Here is a 20776-nt window from a genome sequence, read left to right on the forward strand (position 1 = left end):
AGGAAGGAAGGAAGGAAGGAAGGAAGGAAGGAAGGAAGGAAGGAAGGCACGACAAATCAGAATCTGGAAAACAAATTGCAAAATAGCACTAATAACTTCCAAATCCATTTTCCAAATGTACATTTTCCTGGTACAAAAAAGACAGGGATCTCCTGGAAAGAGTCCAGTGGAGGGCCACAACATTGATACGGGGCCTGGAGCATCTCCCCTTTGAGGAAAGGCTGAGAGACCTGGGTCTGTTCAGCCTGGAGAAAAGAAGACTGAGAGGGGCTCTCATCAATGTGTATAAATACCTGAGGTGTGGGAGACAGAGCGATTTGGCCAACCTCTTTTCAGTGGTCTGTGGGGACAAGACAGGGGCAATGGCCACAAAATGGAGCCCAGGAAGTTCTGCACCAACATGCAAAAGAACTTCTTCACGGTGAGGGTGATGGAGCACTGGAACAGGCTGCCCAGGGAGGTCGTGGAGTCTCCTCTGGGGATATTCAAGGCCTGTCTGGACACCTACCAGGGCAACCTGCTATAGGGAACCTCCTTTGGCAGGGAGGTTGGACCCAGTGATCTCTTGACATCCATTCCAACCCCTATCATTCTGCGATTCTGTGAAAATGTGCTGTCTAGAAAGAGGTTCTTCAACTGCAGCCATTATACAGATCATGACAATAGCAACTCTTGTTGCAAATGGCAAAATGACACTGGTGCCCTAATCATGTAACTCATTTTTACAGTAGGTCTGGAATTGGCTTAAAATCAATGCAAAGGCAACATAAAGCTAGATTCAGATGCAATGGTAGGCCCAGCCTCTTTTACAGACTATAAACCTCATGCTATAATCCCTCTGCTGATGGGGCTCTTCTCCCTAGCAACAAGTGATAAGACGAAGGGAAATGGTCTCAAGTTGCATGAGGGGAGGTTTACATTGGATATTAGGAGAAATTTCTGTACTGAAAGAGTTGTGCAGCATTGGAATAGGCTGGCCAGAGAAGTGGTTGAGTCACCATCCCTGCAGGTCTTCAAGAAACAAGTAAATGTAGAACTTAGTAGCATGGTTTAGAGGTGGACTTTAGTACTAGGTTGAAGGTTGGACCAGATGATCTTAGAGGTCTTTTCCAACCTGAATGATTTTATGATTATATGATTCTATGATAATGTATCTCAGCAATGCCTGGTGGCCGATTTTAATCTGTACACAATAGGCATTTAATAAAAGAGGATAATACAGCTCACATATGAAAGCAGCTTTTAAAACAATTTATGAATGTTTTAAAACTCAGAAAATAAGTATTTAGTATGATTAATAAATAATGTCTATTTCTCACATTTATCACAGGGATTCCATTTTCCCCCTCTGTCCAGCACCCACCAATCCTGACTTAAAATACTTCTAACACTACTGAAAAGAAACAGCTGAAAAGCCTTAATCATTGTTGGATTGTAAACTCATTCCCTTGAGCTTCCTAAAATTTAGCTTCCTAAAAATGCAGATGGGTGCCAAGTCGGGGAAAACATTAAGAGTGCCTAAATAGCTCGAAATTGGGACAGGGACAACTGGCAGCCTGTTCAGCGCCTCTCCAGCCAGCGCTTCTGCTTGCACAGCCATGCGCTGCAGAGCACCGGGGCACACTGCTTCCAGCATGGGACTCGTTTTGCTCTGTGTTTCATGGATCCAACATGTCTCTTGTCAGACTTAAAGTTGTGTACATAACCCATAGTGACCTCCTCCTCCTTCTCCAAGATCTCATCCTATCCAGATATCTGTCGGGCGTCACAAGGCTGCTTATTTGACGCAGTATTTTTAAATAACTCACAAATATTTAAACAACATTTCTATCAGCATTACATGTTTAGAAGACATCCAGAAATGTCAAGAGTGCCCCAGCTGGTTGGCCCAAACTGAGCTCAGCACTGAAGCAGCTTATGGAGTGGCTGCAGCACACAACAGCTTATGCAAAGCTCTTGGCAAGCATCTTAGAGGTTCTTAGCACCACGGGCAAAACCCTGTGAGATGAGCTAAATACTTACGGAGCAAGTGTCTGAGACACCAAGCCTTTAGTCGTGATTTGCATTTTAGGAGAAAGCAGAGAACCTGAAGTCAGTGCTGAAGCCACCAACACTCTCTTCACTCTTCTGGCTCTATCTTCTATAACACCTCCAGTCCATCATGAGGTGCCCACTGCCAGGTGACAGGTGTAAAAGGCGTCCACTATCCAGGTGCTACTGCACATCAACTTGGGCCCGTGTGGCCTGGTTTGAAGACTTTGAAGCCTTTGGTTTTGGTTATCAAACTCCTTTGTCATTACAGACTTCCAAAACTCAAAAGAACAGCATTTCACACATTTTGGATTTGAAGAAGATGTTCAGAGAAGAAATACTGACGACAGTAAAACAGCCGGACCACTAAAAACCATTAATAAAAGCATTTCAGATCAAAAGGTCGAGGTTTGCCTCAGCTCACTTCAGATTTAATTACTATCCAGTCTTTCCTTAAGACTGAAGTAAAGCTTGGTGCCAACCTACTTATGGTGGGAGGTTTATGTTCTTATTTGTATCCAGGCATAACACAGTTCCTCGTTTCTTGAGCCAAATAATTTTCCCTTAGATGGGTTGGCTGTGTTGGCTAGTATGAGACATGGCATTGGCAGGTTACAACAGTATGTGTTTTCCTGGGAGAAGGCTGGCAAGAAGTAAGATGTGGACTTCAATTCTTCAGTTTCTTTTTTAAGCAATGAGGCAGATAAAGCTGGTTAAGTCAGAATATTAGAAAATAAACATGCCATTCCCTCTGCCAAATATATACAAAATTACTTGAGTCAAATGTCATAGGCAGGTACAGAGTGAAAATTTAGAAGCTATATGGTACACCTTAGCTACCTAGTCAATGTACCAAGTCATGTATACATTCTGTGCGTAAAAGGCTTTAAAAGGATCAAGAAAAACATCACCCTGCCAATACCAGTATGTCAGCACATGCCTTGAAAGGTGTGCCCTGCTGAAGAGCTTAGTTTCTTGCTTTGTACAAAACCTATTCATAGAATCACAGAATATCCTGGGTTGGAAGGGACCCCCAAGGATCATCGAGTCCAACTCCTGGATCCACACAGGACCACCGAAAAATCAGACCGTGTGTCTGAGAGCGTTGTCCAAACACTTCTTGACTTCCAGCAGGCTCAGGGCCATGACGACTGCCCTGGGGAGCCTGTCCCAGTGCCCGACCACCCTCTGGGTGCAGAACCTTTTCCTAGCACCCAGCCTGACCCTCCCCTGTCCCAGCTCTATGCCATTCCTTCAGGTCCTGTCGCTGTCCCCAGAGAGCAGAGCTCAGCGCCTGCCCCTCCGCTCCCCTCGTCAGGCCGCCATGAGGCTTCCCCTCGGCCTGCTATGCCCTGGACCAAACAAACCACGGGACCTCAGCCACTCCTCACATGTCTTGCCCTCCAGACCCATCACCACCTGGCACCCAAAACTCCCACAGCACTGGACTGGAGGTGAGGCCGCACCAGCACCGCGCAGAGCAGAGCAGCACAATCCCGTACCTCCACCGTCCGGCAGTGCCGTCCCTGATGCACCCCAGGACAAGGTTGGCCCTCCTGGCTGCCAGGGCCTGCTGCTGGCTCATATTCAACCTGCCATCGACCAGAATACCCAATTCCTGTCCTGTGGGGCTGCTCTCCCACCTCTCATCCTCCCAGTCTGTACATACAGCCAGGGTTGCCCCATCCCCAGGTGCAGAATTCAGCACTTGCTTTTGGAAAACTTCATGTTGTTGTGAAACTAAAAATATTGATCTAATATTTTGGATAATACAAACCCTTAATATATTTCTCAGTAAATCTGTTTTGCGAAGAAGATACCATCTCTGTGTCTACCACTAGTGGTGAAGTAAAAGGATTCGGGCCTTCTGATTCCAGTCAAATGCCCTTTCCAACACACACGACGTATACATGCAAAGTAGGAACACAGATTTCAGCCACGGTCACTTGTTAGATGTGTCATTTTCTGTTGGTGTAAACGCACCAAGCATGAATTGGTAGACAAGTGCTGCAGTTCATGTGTTGCCAAAAGCTTAGTACCATTTACCTTTGCCGAAAAAGCATTGCCACATATTTCAGTGCCAAAAGCATTCACCTTGTCTTCCCACTTTTAGGAATGGCTACTGCTTCCAGCTGGACCCAGGAAATGCTGTGCAACTTCTAGCTGTGGCATGCAGATAGTCCTTACCTCTGGTAACAGCGACGGAGTGTCCAGGCTGGTAGGAGTTGATGGGTTGGTTTCCATCAGTATCACTTTCTCAACTTTACTATAACTTTTTGTTGTTCTTACGAAGGGGCAGAAAGGAAATACAAAGTATTCATACACTCCTTCTTCTCTCCTCCTCAGAAATGCCCCACTTCATATTTGAGTAGTATAAACAGCAAAGGAAAAAAAAAAAAAAAAAAAAAAAAGGCACTGCTCCCTTGCAGTATCAAGCCAGCAAAAGCAGGGACAGCATGCACATGAAATATTTTACCATTAATGGCTCCAATAGAAAGCTTTCTGGATGATCTATGGAAACCCTGCACTCAGAAATGTTACAAGCTTTGCTCAGCCCTGTTTCCAATTGCAGGTTTTCTGATGAGAGGGGAGCTGCCCTCACTTGTAACATCACATTTAGAAATCCATTTAAGTTCCTTTGATGTTATTTGAACGATCACTTCTGAAATGTTATAAAAAATGCAGCTAAGCCGTATTTGTTATTGCTGCAATGTTTAGAAAGTGTAAACACTTAAATCATCAACCAAGTGCATAGCACTCATATTCACCATACCTTTTAAAAGCATACTTAGCATACCACTGAGAAAGATTACTCTGCTGACGGAAGTCAAGCATCTGGATTAATTTAAAGGAGCACATTTCACAATCCATCATTCCAGAATAGGAGAACAAGGAATCGCTCGATTAAATTAAATGGTGAGTTACTCGGGAACAAATCAAAGGAAATTCGTCTCTGCACTGTGTCTAGTTCAGACGTGAAATCTGGGGCAGAGACTATTAAAAGCCAAGCAGTCTAGCTGGATTTAACAAAGACCAAATGATTTTACAACCAATATTTATTTACTTGCGCTCTTGCGCAACATGCAGAGTAACAGGATCTGTGGCACGTGACACAAGGGGACAGTTTCAGGCCAGCACCCTTCAAGGACTTTTTGAAGAAAGGTATGGAAAAACCTGCCTGGGAATGGTGGGCCAGAAGCAAATCCTTCCCAAGGCAAGTGGAGAGCAAATGCAGCGGATGCTTGCTGCTCCTGCCACACTGTGTCTGAAATGGCAGTGGGACCTTCTTACATCAGGTTCCTTTTCTGGGGCACTTTGGTGGCCATCACAGGCTGGATCTGGTCCATGTCTGTCAGCGAAGGACTCCTGATTAGACCCTGCACAGGCCATGTCCAGCTGGTTAGGTGGGGATGTTCTGGACTGAAGGGTTGTATCTTTTGAAAAAGAGGATTTACATGAAAATTCTCCTGGAGGGACAGGCTCGCAGAACATATCATCTACTGAGAACATTTTACAGACAGTAGAAGGGCTGAAGGAACTTAAGAGAAGAGTATAATAAGGAATGTGCACCTGTCTCAAATGTCTTATTGCACCAATTGGCTGCAGCTGTGCAGGTATTACCCAAAGCCTAAAGTTCTCAAAGAGTACTTTTAACTCTTTTTTTTTTCTTTATCTTTAAATAACCTCTGCCTGTTCCATTTTCCATCAGCTCTTCTCCTTAATTTTCAGTTTAAATTTTGAACTTTTTCTCCCTAGACCTATACAGCTATATTTAACCCAACCCTCTCGTAGCAGAAGAAATTATAGTTTGGAAAAGAACTGCAGTGAAATGCAGGCTTCTTTATAACCGTTCACTCTTTAAATCACAATATTATCCTCATAGTGCAATACCTGACAACATTCCAGGCAAAAAAGTAGCACATTTTATTACATTCTTTTCCCTAGGTAGGTCTCATTTAGGCAGTGAACAGCAGGGGCCCCTCCACCAGCAGTGGCTCTGTCCCCAGTCCCCCAGGGACGAGTCCTCCTGTTTTCCCAGCTGCTTTGCTCTCTTGCTTCCTCTTTCTCACTGCGCCAGCCCAAGAAGCCATAGCGAGAGCAAGCAAGAAAACAAACCATTCCCTCACACACCCTGGTGTGGAGGAAATGTCCTTCACCCCTAACACTTTCCATGTCAGCCTGCAGGCAAAGAGTGGCTGTGGCCGACGGAGCATGCTGAGGAGCATGGACACACATTTCTACCCATTTGTGACCTTCAGGGCATAATGAGGGAGAGCAAGACCTCAGCCAGGTTTAAGTGTTAGCAAAACTGTCACAACATAAAGCCCCCCTGTTCCAGGTGGCACATGCACGGAAAGGACAGTGAGGCTCTCCTTTGCCAGTAGACCAGCAAAGGTACAAGTGTGAGGGAATGGCCACAGATGAAGCAACTTGCTCAAAAAGGAACCTGCAGGAAAGTTGGGAGCACCACTCTGATGTCTCTCCCTGTAGAGTGAGGTTGTGTAACTATTCACCACGGAAAAGTGCCCCTCCAGGCCAGTGAGCTTGTGAGAGGCTGTACCTCCAAGCTGGGAAGTGAGGCTGTGAGTCAGTCCTTCTCCAACCTTGCAAACACGACCAAACAGCCTCCAGCTACGACCTGAAGCTTGCCGAGGCACTGCAGTTAGCAAACGTGCCAAGCTGATTTCATATTTGGGAGCAATAGCCTACTCCTCCTTATGCGCTTCCAACCGGATGCACGTCGGCATATCCCGTAAATCTCATGCACTAACTAGCATGCTGTAAAAAGCCCCAAAATACTGGAGGAAGGTGTTGCTCTGGAGAGCCGTGCTGAATCAAAGAGGACAAAGTGAGAGAGCAGATAGGCTGCTGTTGGCCAAGGTCACAAAGCTGAAGCAAAAGCTGGGCAAAGCTGAACGCAAAGCCTCCTTCCAAAACTCGCCCTTCAGGGCCATCCTGCTGCGGCGCAATCTTCTCTGAGATCAGTGTGGGATATCATTTCCATCATTAGTATGATTAATCCTTCTCTATTGCAAATGGCAGCTTCTGCTGAAATGCCAACCATTTGTTTTTATACGTTTGGCCAAACATCCTTTCCTTTTATAGGCTTGGCCAAAACCAGCCCAATTTTTCAGGGTGATTGGGCATTTGGCAGTAATGCACCGAAATGGCTTTCTACAGCCGTATGAGAGCTGAGCGTTGCCACAGGAAGATTTATGGCAGTGAGCCCCAGGTAAGGATGCTCCATTTTCCTGCAGACTGATTAGCACTGTCTATTTCAGTGATTTAAGTGTTTTTTCAAAGAATGCATTTGAAGAGCTGAAATGGATACATATTGTCCGCTTCTGGCAGTTTAAGTGCAAACAGCTGCCTTGAAAGCTCTGTGCGGTACCACAAAGAGATGAGCCTCTGTGAAAGCGAGTCAATCAAAGGAGATAAATCTTTGTGTCAGTTCCAATTACTGAGATACTCCAGTTAACTCAGGAAATCATAGACATTAGCCTGGCTTTAAATGCCCACGTGGCTGGGACTATACCATTGCTCTTGGGAGGCAATTTCACTGTCTGACAGATCAAGAGGCTTTTCTCAGCCAGTTAATTCCAATTAAGTTTTTCCTCTCAATTTCATCCCACTATCCATTATCCTCAGTCAGCTACCCTTAGTAATTCCTCTCCTGCCATGCTGCCTGTGTTAACAGCCCTGGAACTAGTGACATAATTACACGTACCTGGTGATGGCACCCACGAGACCTGCGAGCACTACAGCCTCAGAGCAAAGATGGTCTCTATGTTAAAGAGCTTCTTCCAATCACTAACACCTTTTAATCAAGCTATACACCTTAATTTAGGTGTACGAGTAAACTCCCCTCCTTGTGTTTTGCCTTTTTCTTTCCTCTGATAAATGCTGTTCCTTCTGACTACCCTGACTTCAGACGGTACCGAAGAGCAGTTCTCTATCGCAGGCTGCAGGCACTGGCGTCCTGGAAGTCTTTGCAAGTACAGATAACATAATACAAAAGATTATTTTTTTTTTCCTGCCGTGACCTTCATATAAAGGGTATTTCATTAAAGAATTCCTTGCCCTTCCAAAAATTACTGGGATAGATGGACTTTGTGGCCCATCCTAAGGCTGGTACCAGACTGTCTTCAGAAAACCAAAACTAACAGTTTTGAAAGCCAGGAGTAGAACCATTCACGTATTTTCAGTAGAAAACATTTTAGCAGTGAAATTAATTTAAACCAAAACATTTTCAGCCAAATTTCTGTTTTTCCTTTGGATTTGTTTTCTAGCGATTTACACATACCAAAGCTGAAATGGGCTCCTGAGTGCATTTACAACCTGGCTGCACAGTGCAAAGTGGATGGGACTCGTCAGGGTGTTCCTGGGATGCGCTGGTCACGCAGCTCCCAGGCAGCCCTCCCCTTACCCACACTGCCAGCTCTCTCACAGCCTCAGGAAGACAAATGGAATGAAAAAATGTGTAAACATATTCCTCCAGCACAGGAAGTTCAAGGGGTTTGCAAGTTTATTTCAAGAAACATGAGGAATTTGGCCCTTTTTTCAACCCAGCAGTGAGCATCAAAGGGTGGCATACCCCTCTGAGCAAACCAAACTCCCCTCCTGAGTGGGAGGAGGAAGCACGGGGCCACGGGGCTCAGGGAGCATTTGAAGGTATGAATGCTCCTTCGGTTGGGGCGTTGAACAGCGGGGGACCCAAGTATCTCAGCTCACTGACAGTTGTGTTCTTTGCCTACTCAGGATTGTGTCAACTGATTTGAACATGTGCACATTAACCGTCTCTGAAAAGAAAACTTTTGAAAATCAGAGTCATCCTTTTAGTATTTCACCTAAGATGTCCAAACCCTGGAAAAAATCTCAGGAAAATCTCTGAAAACTGGTTTCCTTTGACTGCACATAGGGGAAAGCCTGGTGAGCTGCCCAACATTGAGCATCCAAGACAACAGTCCCTGCCCACAGCCCTGACGGGATGAACCCACAGGCACGGAGGGAGCTGGCCGATGTCATTGTGCGGCCACTCTCAGTAACCTTTGACTGATCACAAAGTCCCTTCAAGCCTCAACAATTTTGTGATCCTCTAAAGAAAATTAACTTCGATCAGACACGCAGGAAGTGAGTGCAGACCTTAAACCAGCGTCTGTCCTGCTGCCAGCCTTCTGAACCAGCCAGTCCTCTGTCAACTGCGTTTTAGCACCTTCATGTAGCCATGGGTAGAATTTTAAATTGGCCACTGTATGATGATACTTCATATCCAGCCAGCTCCCACCACATCCTAATTATTCACTGGTCCTGCTTTGAATCATGCGGGCATGGCCTTGGAGAAAGGAGTTAACATAAGGTGGAGATACCTGCACAAAGAACATCTACTTTAGCCCTTCTGACTGCATTATCTGTTCAGCAGCAGAATAAACTGCTTATAAAACCTGTAGGTATTTTCTCTGGCAGGACAGAGAAACGTATCGAAAAAAAAAAAAAAAGAGAGAAAAATGGAAGAATTTCCAACTGATCAGTTTGTAACCAAACAGCTGCTCTTGGCCAGTATCATGGGTACAGCAGAAAGCACTCAGCCAAATTCTGCCTGGGTTGCACAAGCTGAAATCCAGAGGAACTGCTCTGAGGTCATCTGAAGTCAAATTCGCAGAACTGGGCAGAAGTCCTGCATAGATTTACACCCATGATTAATTTTATACCGCATGCTGTCTTGTTGAGATCCCAGGGATAACATGTGTGCATGTTCAAGTCAAGGTTTAAGCTCTAACCTAGATTTACACCAGTGTAAAGGAAAGCACTACACAGCCCAGTATTTACATTATTCAGGCCAAGTTAAAAATGCAGTGGCAGCTGTGAACAGTCTAAAACTCAAAACCCTGATGGGAAGACCTTCATCCAGGGGTTTGGGTTGTTGTTGCAGCTGACTCTCTGCATATCCTTTAACTTTTTTTTCTCCTTTCAGAGATGGTTGACCTTAAATGCAAAAGGAGAACATGGGTCAGGAGAAGCATTTATTATGGATGAGCTATTTTTCTTTCATGTTAGCAAAGTCCTTTTGTAAAAATTGGCAGGAGTCCTTGTTACAGCTAAATTTCAGACCCAGGGGTGATCTGGAATTTAACATTATTTATGTCTCTGTATATAAAAAAAAAAAAAAAAGCAATGAGAAGGAAGCAAATTAAAAGAAAATAATCAGAACACAGCTGAGGTCTGATGGCTGCTCTTTTTGGAACCACTCAATTCTATTTCCACCCTTGTCTCCACTGAAGTCAGATCACTATGTCAGTGGTTTAAGGGCTTGCTATGCAGAAGTTAGAGTATCTGTGGAAATCACACGGCGCCTAATTCTATGTTTTTTCACTGGCAAGGAGCACAAAAGACTCACCAATTCAGAGAACTAACCGGCACAGCAGAGCTCCTGACTGCAGGTGCGCAGACTCTGCTCACAGCGCTGATGTGTTCACAGCAGCACACAGATTTTGCAGTTTAAATCCTTTGCCACACAGGTACAGAGAGGGGCCCTCTGTATCCTGCACATGTCCAGAGAGGAGCTCTGGGTGGGGATAAAACCCTGTTGCTGCCGTCACGGAGGCCACACGCCAGCCTCTTGTCCCCCAGCCCACAGGGTCGCAGGGACAAGCAGCCAGATGCTGCAATCCGCGTCCACTCTGGGCAGTACGTGGCCTCTCAGCAATTCGCCCCCTGACTCCTGGGAGCTCTTGGTGCCATAAAAGTAACTGCTGTGCATGGACGAGAGCTAAAGTTCAGCCCTTGACTGCCAATGCTGTCCAGACTTGCATCGTTCCAGAGAAGATCGTTTCTCAAGGGCGGGGTTGCAAAGAACATTTTTAGGAAAGGGTTATTTGTGTTTGCTTGTTCCCGGAATGGTCTTGGGGTCAAAGCTAGACTGACTGCTTTTCCAAGCTGTGCTCACTACCAAGTAACACACATAGAAACCTAAGCAGCAAGTTCATAAAATATTCAGAAAACAGATCTGCTTCTTGCCTGTGTTATTTCACAGTAATCTTCTAACGAAGCTGAACACAATTGTTCATTTCACAGACATGCCCAAGACAAAACTCTCTCAAAAACCTTGTCACAACCAGGGGCCAACCCTAGTGGTGTTACAAGCTCTGCCCACTTCTCCCTTGGCCACTCATTCTTCAGGAGATCTCTCTTCAAAAGGATACAGCTCCCTGATTGTCTCATCTCTGCCCTGCACAGAACATGGAAGGGACTACAGGAAAGCAAAAAGCACCACACAGCCCCTCCAAAACCGCTCCCTGGGAGCTCAGGAGAAGCTGCTATTGTGAAGCTTAGGGTAGAGATGAACTCTCTTAAGTTTTGAAGAAGAACACATTGAAATGCACGATGGTTTCCACTTTGAGGCATTCTCCCTCTCCACCATTAGCATACATTCAGTATGTGCATACTTAATGCTCTGCAAGCTTCACAGCAAGCAGGTTGGCTCGGCAGCACAGGGAACTTGCCGTAGCAATTCAGGTGGCTGGGTAATGTCAGACCCTGCAGGTACGGCTCGGGTGACATTTTCAGAAGTATCTACATTTCTTAGACTCTCTAAGCTCCATTGAAACTTGCTTGAGGTGAATATGAATGGAATTTAGGCTCCCAAATCTCTTTTGTGTTTTAGAAAAAAAGTAGCTTCTGTCTTCCAATTTAGCAATAAATAGTAGCAAGCAGACCATGCTTGGACAGTTTGTGAAGTTGGGGATAGAGGAGTCGTTTGGATGGCAGGAACATGAGCATAAATTTGCTGAAAGAGAGAAAGACCCAAGAGCAGGGCTGACGTTAGGCACGAACAGCTAATTTCATCCCATAACTAATCTGGCACTGGAAAGTCTGCTACTAACTTACACTCCATAAAATGTATGATTTTAGTGCCATAGTTTTCACTGTCCACCAGTGGAAATACTGAAAGTTCAAGGCTTGAAGGACACATCTGAACACTGGTGCCGTGTTTGTAGGACCTGAGATGAAAGAAGCCCAGCACCTTGGCTCAGACGTCCAGGCTGGCACAGGACTGCCAATCCCTGCTGGGTAGGGACGTCCTTGTGTGCAGCACCGACAAGAAGCCCCGTGAGCTGCTGGCCCAGCAGCGTGCTGACCAGCCCTACCTGACAACATCTTGCCTCTCCTTTCAGCTGTCCCAGCTGTAGCAACGGCATTGCAGTATTTCCTGTTCCCTAATCTGAATGGCTCCCTCAGTCGTTTTTCCACTCAAATGCTCAAGCATTTTTGGAAAACATCTCAACAGGAAGAGAGCTGACCTCTCCTCCCTGAACATCGCGAACTCGCTTCTCCTGGCACCAGGACATCACTCGTGTGCCAGCTCCTGCAGTGACTTCAGGACAACCCGAGGGGTGGATCCCATACCTTGCGATTGCCTTGTGTGCTCTGAAGATTATGCGTAAGTTGTGTTGAACTGTTCAGCAGCCCATTAAAGATGTTTTAGGATTTCAAAGTCCTTCCAGTTCCTTGCCAGCACGCCCCCATTATTCCTGCCTGCACAGGGATCCCTGCTCCGGCCACCAGGTGGAGGAGGAACCACCCCACAGGCACCGAGCTGAATGGAAGAATTCCTCATGGAGGAACCACTCCTCCACTGAGACCATAGACTCCCAGGTACTTATTTCTAGTAGATGTCAGGCGGCTCCTCTCCTGGGCACTTTCAAAAGGCACAAAGCTGGTTTTAGGGGGTTTGTTTCCTCTTGGAGACCTTCGGGCTCTGGGGCATCATCACAGCCTCATCTGGCCAGGAACGGCCCCTAGAACAGAGCCATCACGTTCCTCACCATCCAACTGCTTACAGTAAAGGCCCCAGCGAGGAATTTCTCTTCCCTCAGGTGGATGAGCTCTGCCCACCAGGAGCCTGACCCACACTAGAAGTCCCTTGCCATTGGAAAGGACAGACACAGCAGGCGCAGATGCCCTGTGAGCTTTGCATGCACCAAACCCAGCCCAGCCAGGCCAGAGGGTGCTGCGAGAGTGTGCGAGGTGCCAGGAGGGATTTACTTGGTGAGTTTTCCTTGCCAGGCTCTGGATTCAGCTCTTCCACTGGTGTAAATCAAATGCTGACACGTCTGGGGATGCCAGAACAGCACAAGGATGAAAAAATACACGTACAAAAGGAAAGGCAGGGATCTGCATGTTTCTGCACTCACATATTCCCCCTGCAGAGCACCCAGAGTTATTATCTGCACTTTCCTTAAGAAGCCCTAATGTGCCTGGAAATTATGTTTAATATATATGCCGGTATATAGCTAGTACATATTAAACATGCCAGTGTGAGGGCCTCGCAGTTTAGTCATGCTGCAGAATTAAATCTGAGATTGGTAATAACTGCAGAAAATTAGATTTATGTTAATTACAAGTTGGTGGTGTTTTTTTTTGTTTGTTTGTTTGTTTTCTTCCCCAAAGACTTCTAAGTCCCAGCACCATCCCAAAGAATCCAATCCCTTAGGAAATACCACCCTCCCATGCCACCACTTTCACCTCCACACAGAAGAGCTCATTCCTCTCCTCCTGGCCGTAACGTGAGGCTGGGGCAGAACATCCCATCTGCGTTCACTGGTGAGCCTTCATGCGGACACCCCAGCCACCAGCTCCAGCCTCTGCTCTATCCCAGTGCAGGGGTGCTGTGCTCTTGATTACCCCAAATTATTTGGGGTATTTATTCCAGGGAAGGGCAACACAGCCCAGGCCAGCCCCTGAGAGCCACCAACAAACTGGACGTGAAGACACCCCGCTGTCTCCTCCACGAGGACCTTGCTAAGGCTTAGCAATCTCAGGGGACAGCCCAGAAAGCTGTTTCTCCTGGTGTTTATATGCAGCTCACCTTGCCTCCTCTCTCTGCATGCTTCCTGAGCACCCACCTTCCCAGCCCCACCAGAGAAGCCGTGCCTCTCTGAAACCCAGAGAGGACACGCTGTTTCCCCAGAGCTGAAACCAGGCAATCCGAGCCACAGCAAAATGCTAACGTGTTACAGCTCAGAAAGACTCGTGGTGAAAATTAATAGAAGGAAATGGTTTGCAGCTGTGCCCCATCCATCGTGTCTGTTGCAGCGGGGTGAGGCCCTCAGTACGCTTGCAGAGCGGTGTCTGACATGCCCGTCACAAGCTGTCATTTAAATTTCTCAGAGTTCTTTGTTTAACGTCCGATCAGGTTGGAAACAGTTCAAGGCAAATCCCTGCGATTTCTCCTTCCAGCTGCATCAAACAACTCTCTTAGCCTCAGCAATTAGTAGCTTAATCAGCTAAAGCACTGAACATACAGAGCCCTCCACTACGTTGCTCTGATGAGGGACACTGGGTCCGCAGCATCAGCAGGGCTGCAAGTGCAAGAACAAATCTGCTGCGGATTGAAGGACATTTGAAATTCAAAATGAGTTTTCTTTCTGGGTTGCTTCAGGCTTGTACAGGCCTGAAGGCTTGTTACAGGCTTGTTAGGAATCTTTCTTTTTATTAAATTATGGATCCTTTTGAAAAAAAAAAAAAAAAAAAAAAAAAAACCTTACACCCTATCACAGCATCTTTGTCATGAAGCAATGCACATGCTTACAGAGCAGGCAGAAACAGCACGGGAGGAGCCTTGTTGGCTGGACGTGGGGAGAAAGAAGCAGCACTGGGGTGGGGTGGGTGGCAGCTCCCATCCTCTACATGCAGTGCGTGGTCCTGCCTCCTGCACAACGCGCTCACCTCTGCCAGATGTCCCCACATGCAAGGCAGGAGTTGGGTCCTGTCCCAGAGCTGCCTTCCAGGCTGAACAGCAGTGTTCAGAGGGGACGTCCCTGCTCAGGCTGGGCTAGTCCTGGAATCAAGATGAGCAATGCTACGCACTACGAGACAGGAGAAATGAATACCAGCCCAGGTAACACCAGAATGTACTATTTGTTCAGTTTGAGATTGTCAAAAACATTTCATTTCTGATGGAGAATGACTCCTGTATTTACTTCCACAGGTGCACTTCACTGAAAAACTGCATGATTACTGGTGGTGGGGTGGCCTTGGGTCTGCACGTAAATCGCTTCTGCCAGGAGGTTTTAAGCACTGTAATTCACTTATTTATTCAGCAAACCCTTCACACTGCACCTTATTTCTAGTCTTTTAACAATATACCCACTTTTAATAAAACTTTAAGAAGCTTTCCATATGACTTGCATACCCCAGTACCAGCCAGCCCAGCCCTAACCACTTGTATATTCTACCGCTGTTCAGTACAATGTCCAACCAAAAAGCATGCAGAATTAACATTCCCTGTGCTGTCAAACTGATTAGAGATTCAGCTCAGACGAGAGAGGAAGCGCACGGTCGGGGTAGGTTCCCATTCACCTATAAATAGCTGTTTGACATGGCTAACACCGGGTCCAGCACCAGACATCTGCCCGGGCTCTGCCCTCCTTTTGCCTCTTGCCTGTACAAGTGGGACTGACAGTGAAATGCGTCCCTTTTGATGAGGAGCTTTTGAAAAACACATAGGGTGCTCTGCTAAACTACCCGAAGCTGATGGAGGTTGCCATTTGCTGCATCAGAAGGAGGGCAGCTGGAAGCCTGCCAACAGCTGGGTCCCATGGTGCTGGCAGCAAGGGGACTTCTGTTCACCTGGTGGCATCACTGACTTTGCCAAATGACGTGTGTGATCTCAGAACGTTTCCCAAATAAAAAATAATAATAATAAATAAATAAATTAAAAAACGAGGAGCCACAAAGCTCCTCTTTGTTCACTTCGCTCCAACAGAACAACTTTAGGAACAGCTTTGCTGCCTGCTCTGGGTGAGGGTCCCCAGCACTGGTGACACTTCTGGTCCCCTGCTGCAAACCCAAGCAGGCTGTGACACCTAGTGGTCACCCCGACAGCCCAGAGGAGGCTGTACGTGACAGGTGCTTGGCACCATCTCTGGACAATCAGCCACAACTCACGTTACAGCCTCTTCAGACTCCTCTTTATGCATAATTTCATATTTATGTGTAAAGTTGAACACGATGTCTACTTCTGTTCAGGCTGAGAGGAGCTGGTGGATGCAATGCTATATCCAGCACGACAGACAGCTCTCATGTGCTTTGCAGTAGGTGGGGAATGTCCTGTCCCAGGTAACCATCGAGGGAACCATACTGCCAGTGTCACCTCCAGAGTCTGTGCGGTGGCACGAGAGTGAGGTGGGCTTGAGACAAGCTTGGCCATTCACTTCTAACGTGGCTTCCAGCCTGTGTCCCCCCAGCAGCCATCGCTGCTGTTGTGTGACCAGCTCAGGTGTCCCTGCCCGAAACCCCGCCTGCAGCCACTGAGGTGGAGCAGTGCCTGTGGCACCGCAGGGCATTTCACGTTCACCTCCACCCCCTGCCCAGCCTTTACAAGGGTTTACTTCATGTGTCAGCCTTTTTTTTCCCCACACTATTCAATTTCATGCACCACCATCAGTGGCCTATTCAGTATCAGCTTGAATAATGATACAGAAATTAAGCCAATAGGCTTTGCCTAACAAATGGAAAGGCCCCATCACACAAGGCTAGGCTGCGTAAGTCAAGGATATCATCTGGTAACCGTGCTGCTCACCGACGGAGGAGAGGAGCAATTACTAAATACAATGTGTAAAGCTGAGAAAAGAAGGTCAGGTTTCAGAGGGTCCTGGCTCTTGTTGGAGACGATCCATGAAGGAAAGCTGGCGGCTGTCATGCAGCACATAAGCAGCAGCCCCTTTGTGGAGCTCCCTGTCACCCAACCGCAGCCCTAGTACCCAGTGGGGCCTCCCTGCCGACAGGCAAGGCCAGCAGCCATGAGCAGCAAGGTGCTGAGGCTTCCCTGGCACCCAGGCAGCTGAAATCAGGCCTGCTTAGGGTGCTTCACGTCGCTGGACTGTGCCAAGCTGCTCAGGTCATCCCAACTCCAGCAGCCATGAGACATCAGGCACCACAGGAAGAACCTTACTGAGGTGTCAGTAGGACCTGTCTTTCGTCTTCCACCTGTCAGAAAACTTTGTTTTAATGCCTGAAACAGCTGCTTATTCAACACCATTTACCCATGGGGGAGCCACAATCCCCTGCCCACACAAACCGGGCCCTCCTGTCCCACGCTGCTCTGCCCTGCGTTCATTGTGTCAGCGCTCAAGTGCAAAGCATTCTTGTGGTGAATTCCTCTCAATGTAGTCTAGGAACACTGCCCGTTCTTGTCATGATTTATAGCTTATGCCATCAATTGATTCATTTCTGAAAGATAAGTGTTTTTTCACCCTAACAAAATGCACATTTTCCACTGCCTGGAGGACCCGAGTGGAGCAAGATGCTCCATCCTGGAGCCGATCGGGTTCCTCTCAAGTTCGGCGCGCTGCCAGGGCAACACAAGACAACTAGAAATAAATCGACTCGAAACTTGGCCGGAGAGTGCCTTCAAACAGAGGGCTGAAAACTCAGCTTGATTTATTTTACAGAGGGGCGAAGGGTGAGAAACACGATTCCACTCCCCGCGGTGGCCCTGCCGAAAGGGCCCCCACGCGGCTGCGGGCAGGGGCGGCGGGGAGCAGCCTCGGCTGCCGGGGCACCCAGCTCCTGCCGGGGGCACCCAGCTCCTGCCGGGGGCACCCAGCTCCTGCCGGGGGCACCCAGCGCCGGGCTCCCCGGGCCGGAACCGCTTGCCGAAGCCGCCCCAGCCCCGGGCCCGGCCGTGTGGGCGCCGCGCAGGCGGCTGCTGCCCCCCAGAGGCGAAGCCGGCCCGGCTCGGGCAGGTCGGGCTGAGGCACGGCGTGAGGGGCCCTGGCCCTGACTTGGGAACGCTCAGGGTTTCACAGTTTCCCATAACTGCATTTTATTTTCGAAATTCCGAATAAAATCTGCCAGTGGAAAAATTTCCCGCTTTCTGTCTAACCCTGCAAGAGCACAAGAGCTGCAACCAAGAGGGAGCAGCTGGACCCACTTTTGTCACGCCAGCCCCCAAGCAGCTCTCACCCTATATTCTGGTTAATAACACTGGAGGTGCAGAGCAAGCAAGGGAAGAAAAGAAACCTCTTCCTACCTTCCATGGGGAGAGCGAACCGAGCCGTGTCACTGCCCTGCACAGAAGTTATTCCCGTGTCCCTGCAAGCCAGCAAACCCTGCCTGGGGCGACCGGGCTCCAAGCCCGCCTGCTTGGCTTTAAGCAGGATCATGGAGATCCCACCCAGGACGGGGTGGAGAAACCTCGCTGGGAAGAGGGCGAGCGCAGCGCAGTCACAGCCTCTTGCAGTCCCTCTTCACATCTCGGCAGCCTTCACTGTGCTGTTTCCTTTCCCTTTTCCTCGGCATTCACCAGCGGTCCCTTTGCCTGCCATCCCGCAGCAGGCTCAGCAAACACGCTTGCAATGGGGATTGAAAGTGACAGTGCCAAATGTGTGGGTGGTGTGGGCCCTGGCAAGAAATACTGTCAGGAAATAAGTACAGGAAACATATAGTTTAAATCAGATGCAGGATGGAGAATCCTGAAACGCACAGAGGTACTTGAAGCACTAGAGCTACGACAGTGAGAAATCCTCAATTAACTGGAGAACTGCCCAACTGAATGATCTCAGTGCAAAGCGCTTTGCTGAGTGCTATTAATGTAGGCATGACCCCTGATACTCAGCTGTATTTTTACCATAGGCAATGGGAAAAATATGCTAAATGTAGTGTCCTTACACTGAAACTGTTTCAAGCAGCAAAAATATATTTTGTTTTAGACAACCTCCACACCAAATTTATTCTGGATAGAGAGCAGGCAGCTGATCATGGTTTGAATTTATTTTGCAATAAAACGTCTAGCTGCCTGGTGTATTTGAGCAGGCACTGTTGCATACTTGCAGAGAGGGCTTGTGGCAAGGCTGGCTGCAGAGACACAGACACAAAGGGGTCAGCGTGCAGGGCTGGGTCCCACAGCAGCCCACCTGGAGTGCTGGCTGGTTTGGGCTTCATTGGATTTTTTTTTTTTTTTTGGGCCGGGGCCGCCCCCCCCCACACCAGAGGATGCTATGAAGACATTTGGGCTTTAATGAGATTGCCTTCCATGTGCATTTACTCACGATTTTGGACCTATTCCCTCTTCCTTTGAGATTTTCTATGTTAAGGCATAGACCAGGAATGTTTTTCATTAAAAATCAATTTAAAGAAACATAATATCAAAGCATGATAACTCAGCCATTTTTCGAACTATGAGAGAAAGATAAGAGACAAAATGAAGCTGACTCCCTGCCTCGACGCCCTCCCTCAGGCTGTTTAAGCCTCCAGCTCTCGTACTCTGTGGTGCTCAGATTTTAGTCTCACCTTCTAGGGCACTTAGCACCCAGAAAAACCCAGCCCAGCTGCCCAGCATCTCCTACAGCCCTTCAGAGGGTATTGCCTGCAGGACCCCAGTTAACAATGACTTCAGCTTCTAACATTCCTATGCTGGGCAACATCACTCTTCTAAAAGCAGGAAAAAGCTGCCAACAGCTGGGGCTGCTGCTAGTTCTGGGTCCTCCCTGGGCTCAACACTCAGCTCCCCTCTCCTTACACTTCTGCTAGCTCAGAAGTACCCAAAGAATTGTTTTAAAACCCAAATCCTCAGCTTTTTCTCATGATGTTGGGAGGCATGGGCACAGTGCATGCTGCCAGGCCGTACCCACACTCAATGTCCTGAGCTGTGCCCCCAGACGCTGGCCCAGTTGGCCAGAACACAGCATGAGCTAGCACCTGGCTGGGCCGAAGCCCTGGGACTCTTCCCACCCGCCCCATCCCCACAGAGCCTGGGGGGGACCGTCCCCACGCACCCTGCCTGCGCCTCGTCCCCAGAGGCTGCCTGACCCCGGGCCCCTTCCCAGCCTCTCTGAGCTCTGGGCCCTCACAGGAACAGCAGCGGGATATTTTTAGCCTGTTTACAGAGACAGAGCAGTAAATTTTGGTGCAGCTCGCAGCCAGCAGCACTAGCACAAGTGGCCACAGCCAGGGGAGAAGCTGCCAGTGCCCGGGCAGCAATGTCACAACAGTGTGCCTGCGGAGGTGTTGGCCCTGGGGGAGGAAAGGGAATCAAGAGGGCACCAGAGCTGGGAGATGACATCAGGGAGGTGCCTCCTGGCCTGTGTTGGTACCAACATACCAAAGCTCACATAGGAACACTAGTCAATGCTATCTGCTTTTCTCACTACACTTAGGGTTTGGTGACTAAGAAGTTCCAGATGGCAGGTTCTGGTGTGGACAATGCTATAGTTTCTTCCCCAAATGCCACTTCAGCCCCATGACACCTGCTCTGTTGCATGGCAGAGCAGTAGCTGGTGTTCAGCACACTTCCCCGCTGCCTGCAGCCTCCCAGCCTGACCCTGTTTTTCTCCCTAAAGCTAATGAAGGTGTCTTCAGGCTTTCCAGGCATGTCCACACCAGACCTGCTCCACTCTGCAGCCAGGCCCCCTCAGGCCATTGCTTGCTCTTCTTCACGGAGCTCAGGGCAAGAGCAGAATCAGCTGCACTGGAGTCCTTATGTGTGGTGCAGAATAATAAGCGCTATCTGTGGCTCTGCCCCTTATATTTAGCAAAAATATGTCCATGCTGTCTTCTCACAGCCCAGCACAACTTGGGTGCAACTCAGTTCTGGAAGGTCACCCAGGTCAGGAGCCCACACAAGATGGACGGTTCATCCCAAAGCAGGCCCAGCACAGTGCTGAGCATTCAGATACAAGCCCAGCAGGGGCCAATATGTACAGGCAGGGAAAAGGTGTCTCAGAAGGGGCTTTGAGGCAACAAA

General features: G+C 48.2%; 1 protein-coding gene across 4 annotated transcripts in view; it reads right to left on the bottom strand.

The window, feature by feature from the left end:
* LOC118173816 (rho GTPase-activating protein 7-like) overlaps window positions 1-18398 on the bottom strand; it is a 42709-nt gene extending 24311 nt beyond the window's left edge. Inside the window, exon 1 of one of the 4 annotated variants that reach the window (XR_004754404.1) lies at window positions 18065-18395. Coding sequence is in view for 2 of the 4 variants with exons in the window: in XM_035338700.1 (XP_035194591.1) it covers window positions 18065-18197 (133 nt within the window). In the remaining 2 variants the exon portion in view is untranslated. Of the gene's footprint in view, window positions 1-18064 lie in introns of all 4 variants that reach the window. The other 3 variants (XR_004754405.1, XM_035338700.1, XM_035338704.1) reach the window with 3 other exon arrangements.
* Between the last annotated feature and the right edge of the window lie 2378 nt (window positions 18399-20776).

This window comes from Oxyura jamaicensis, chromosome 13, assembly GCF_011077185.1.
Source record: "Oxyura jamaicensis isolate SHBP4307 breed ruddy duck chromosome 13, BPBGC_Ojam_1.0, whole genome shotgun sequence".
In the NCBI taxonomy this organism is placed as follows: Eukaryota; Metazoa; Chordata; class Aves; order Anseriformes; family Anatidae; genus Oxyura; species Oxyura jamaicensis.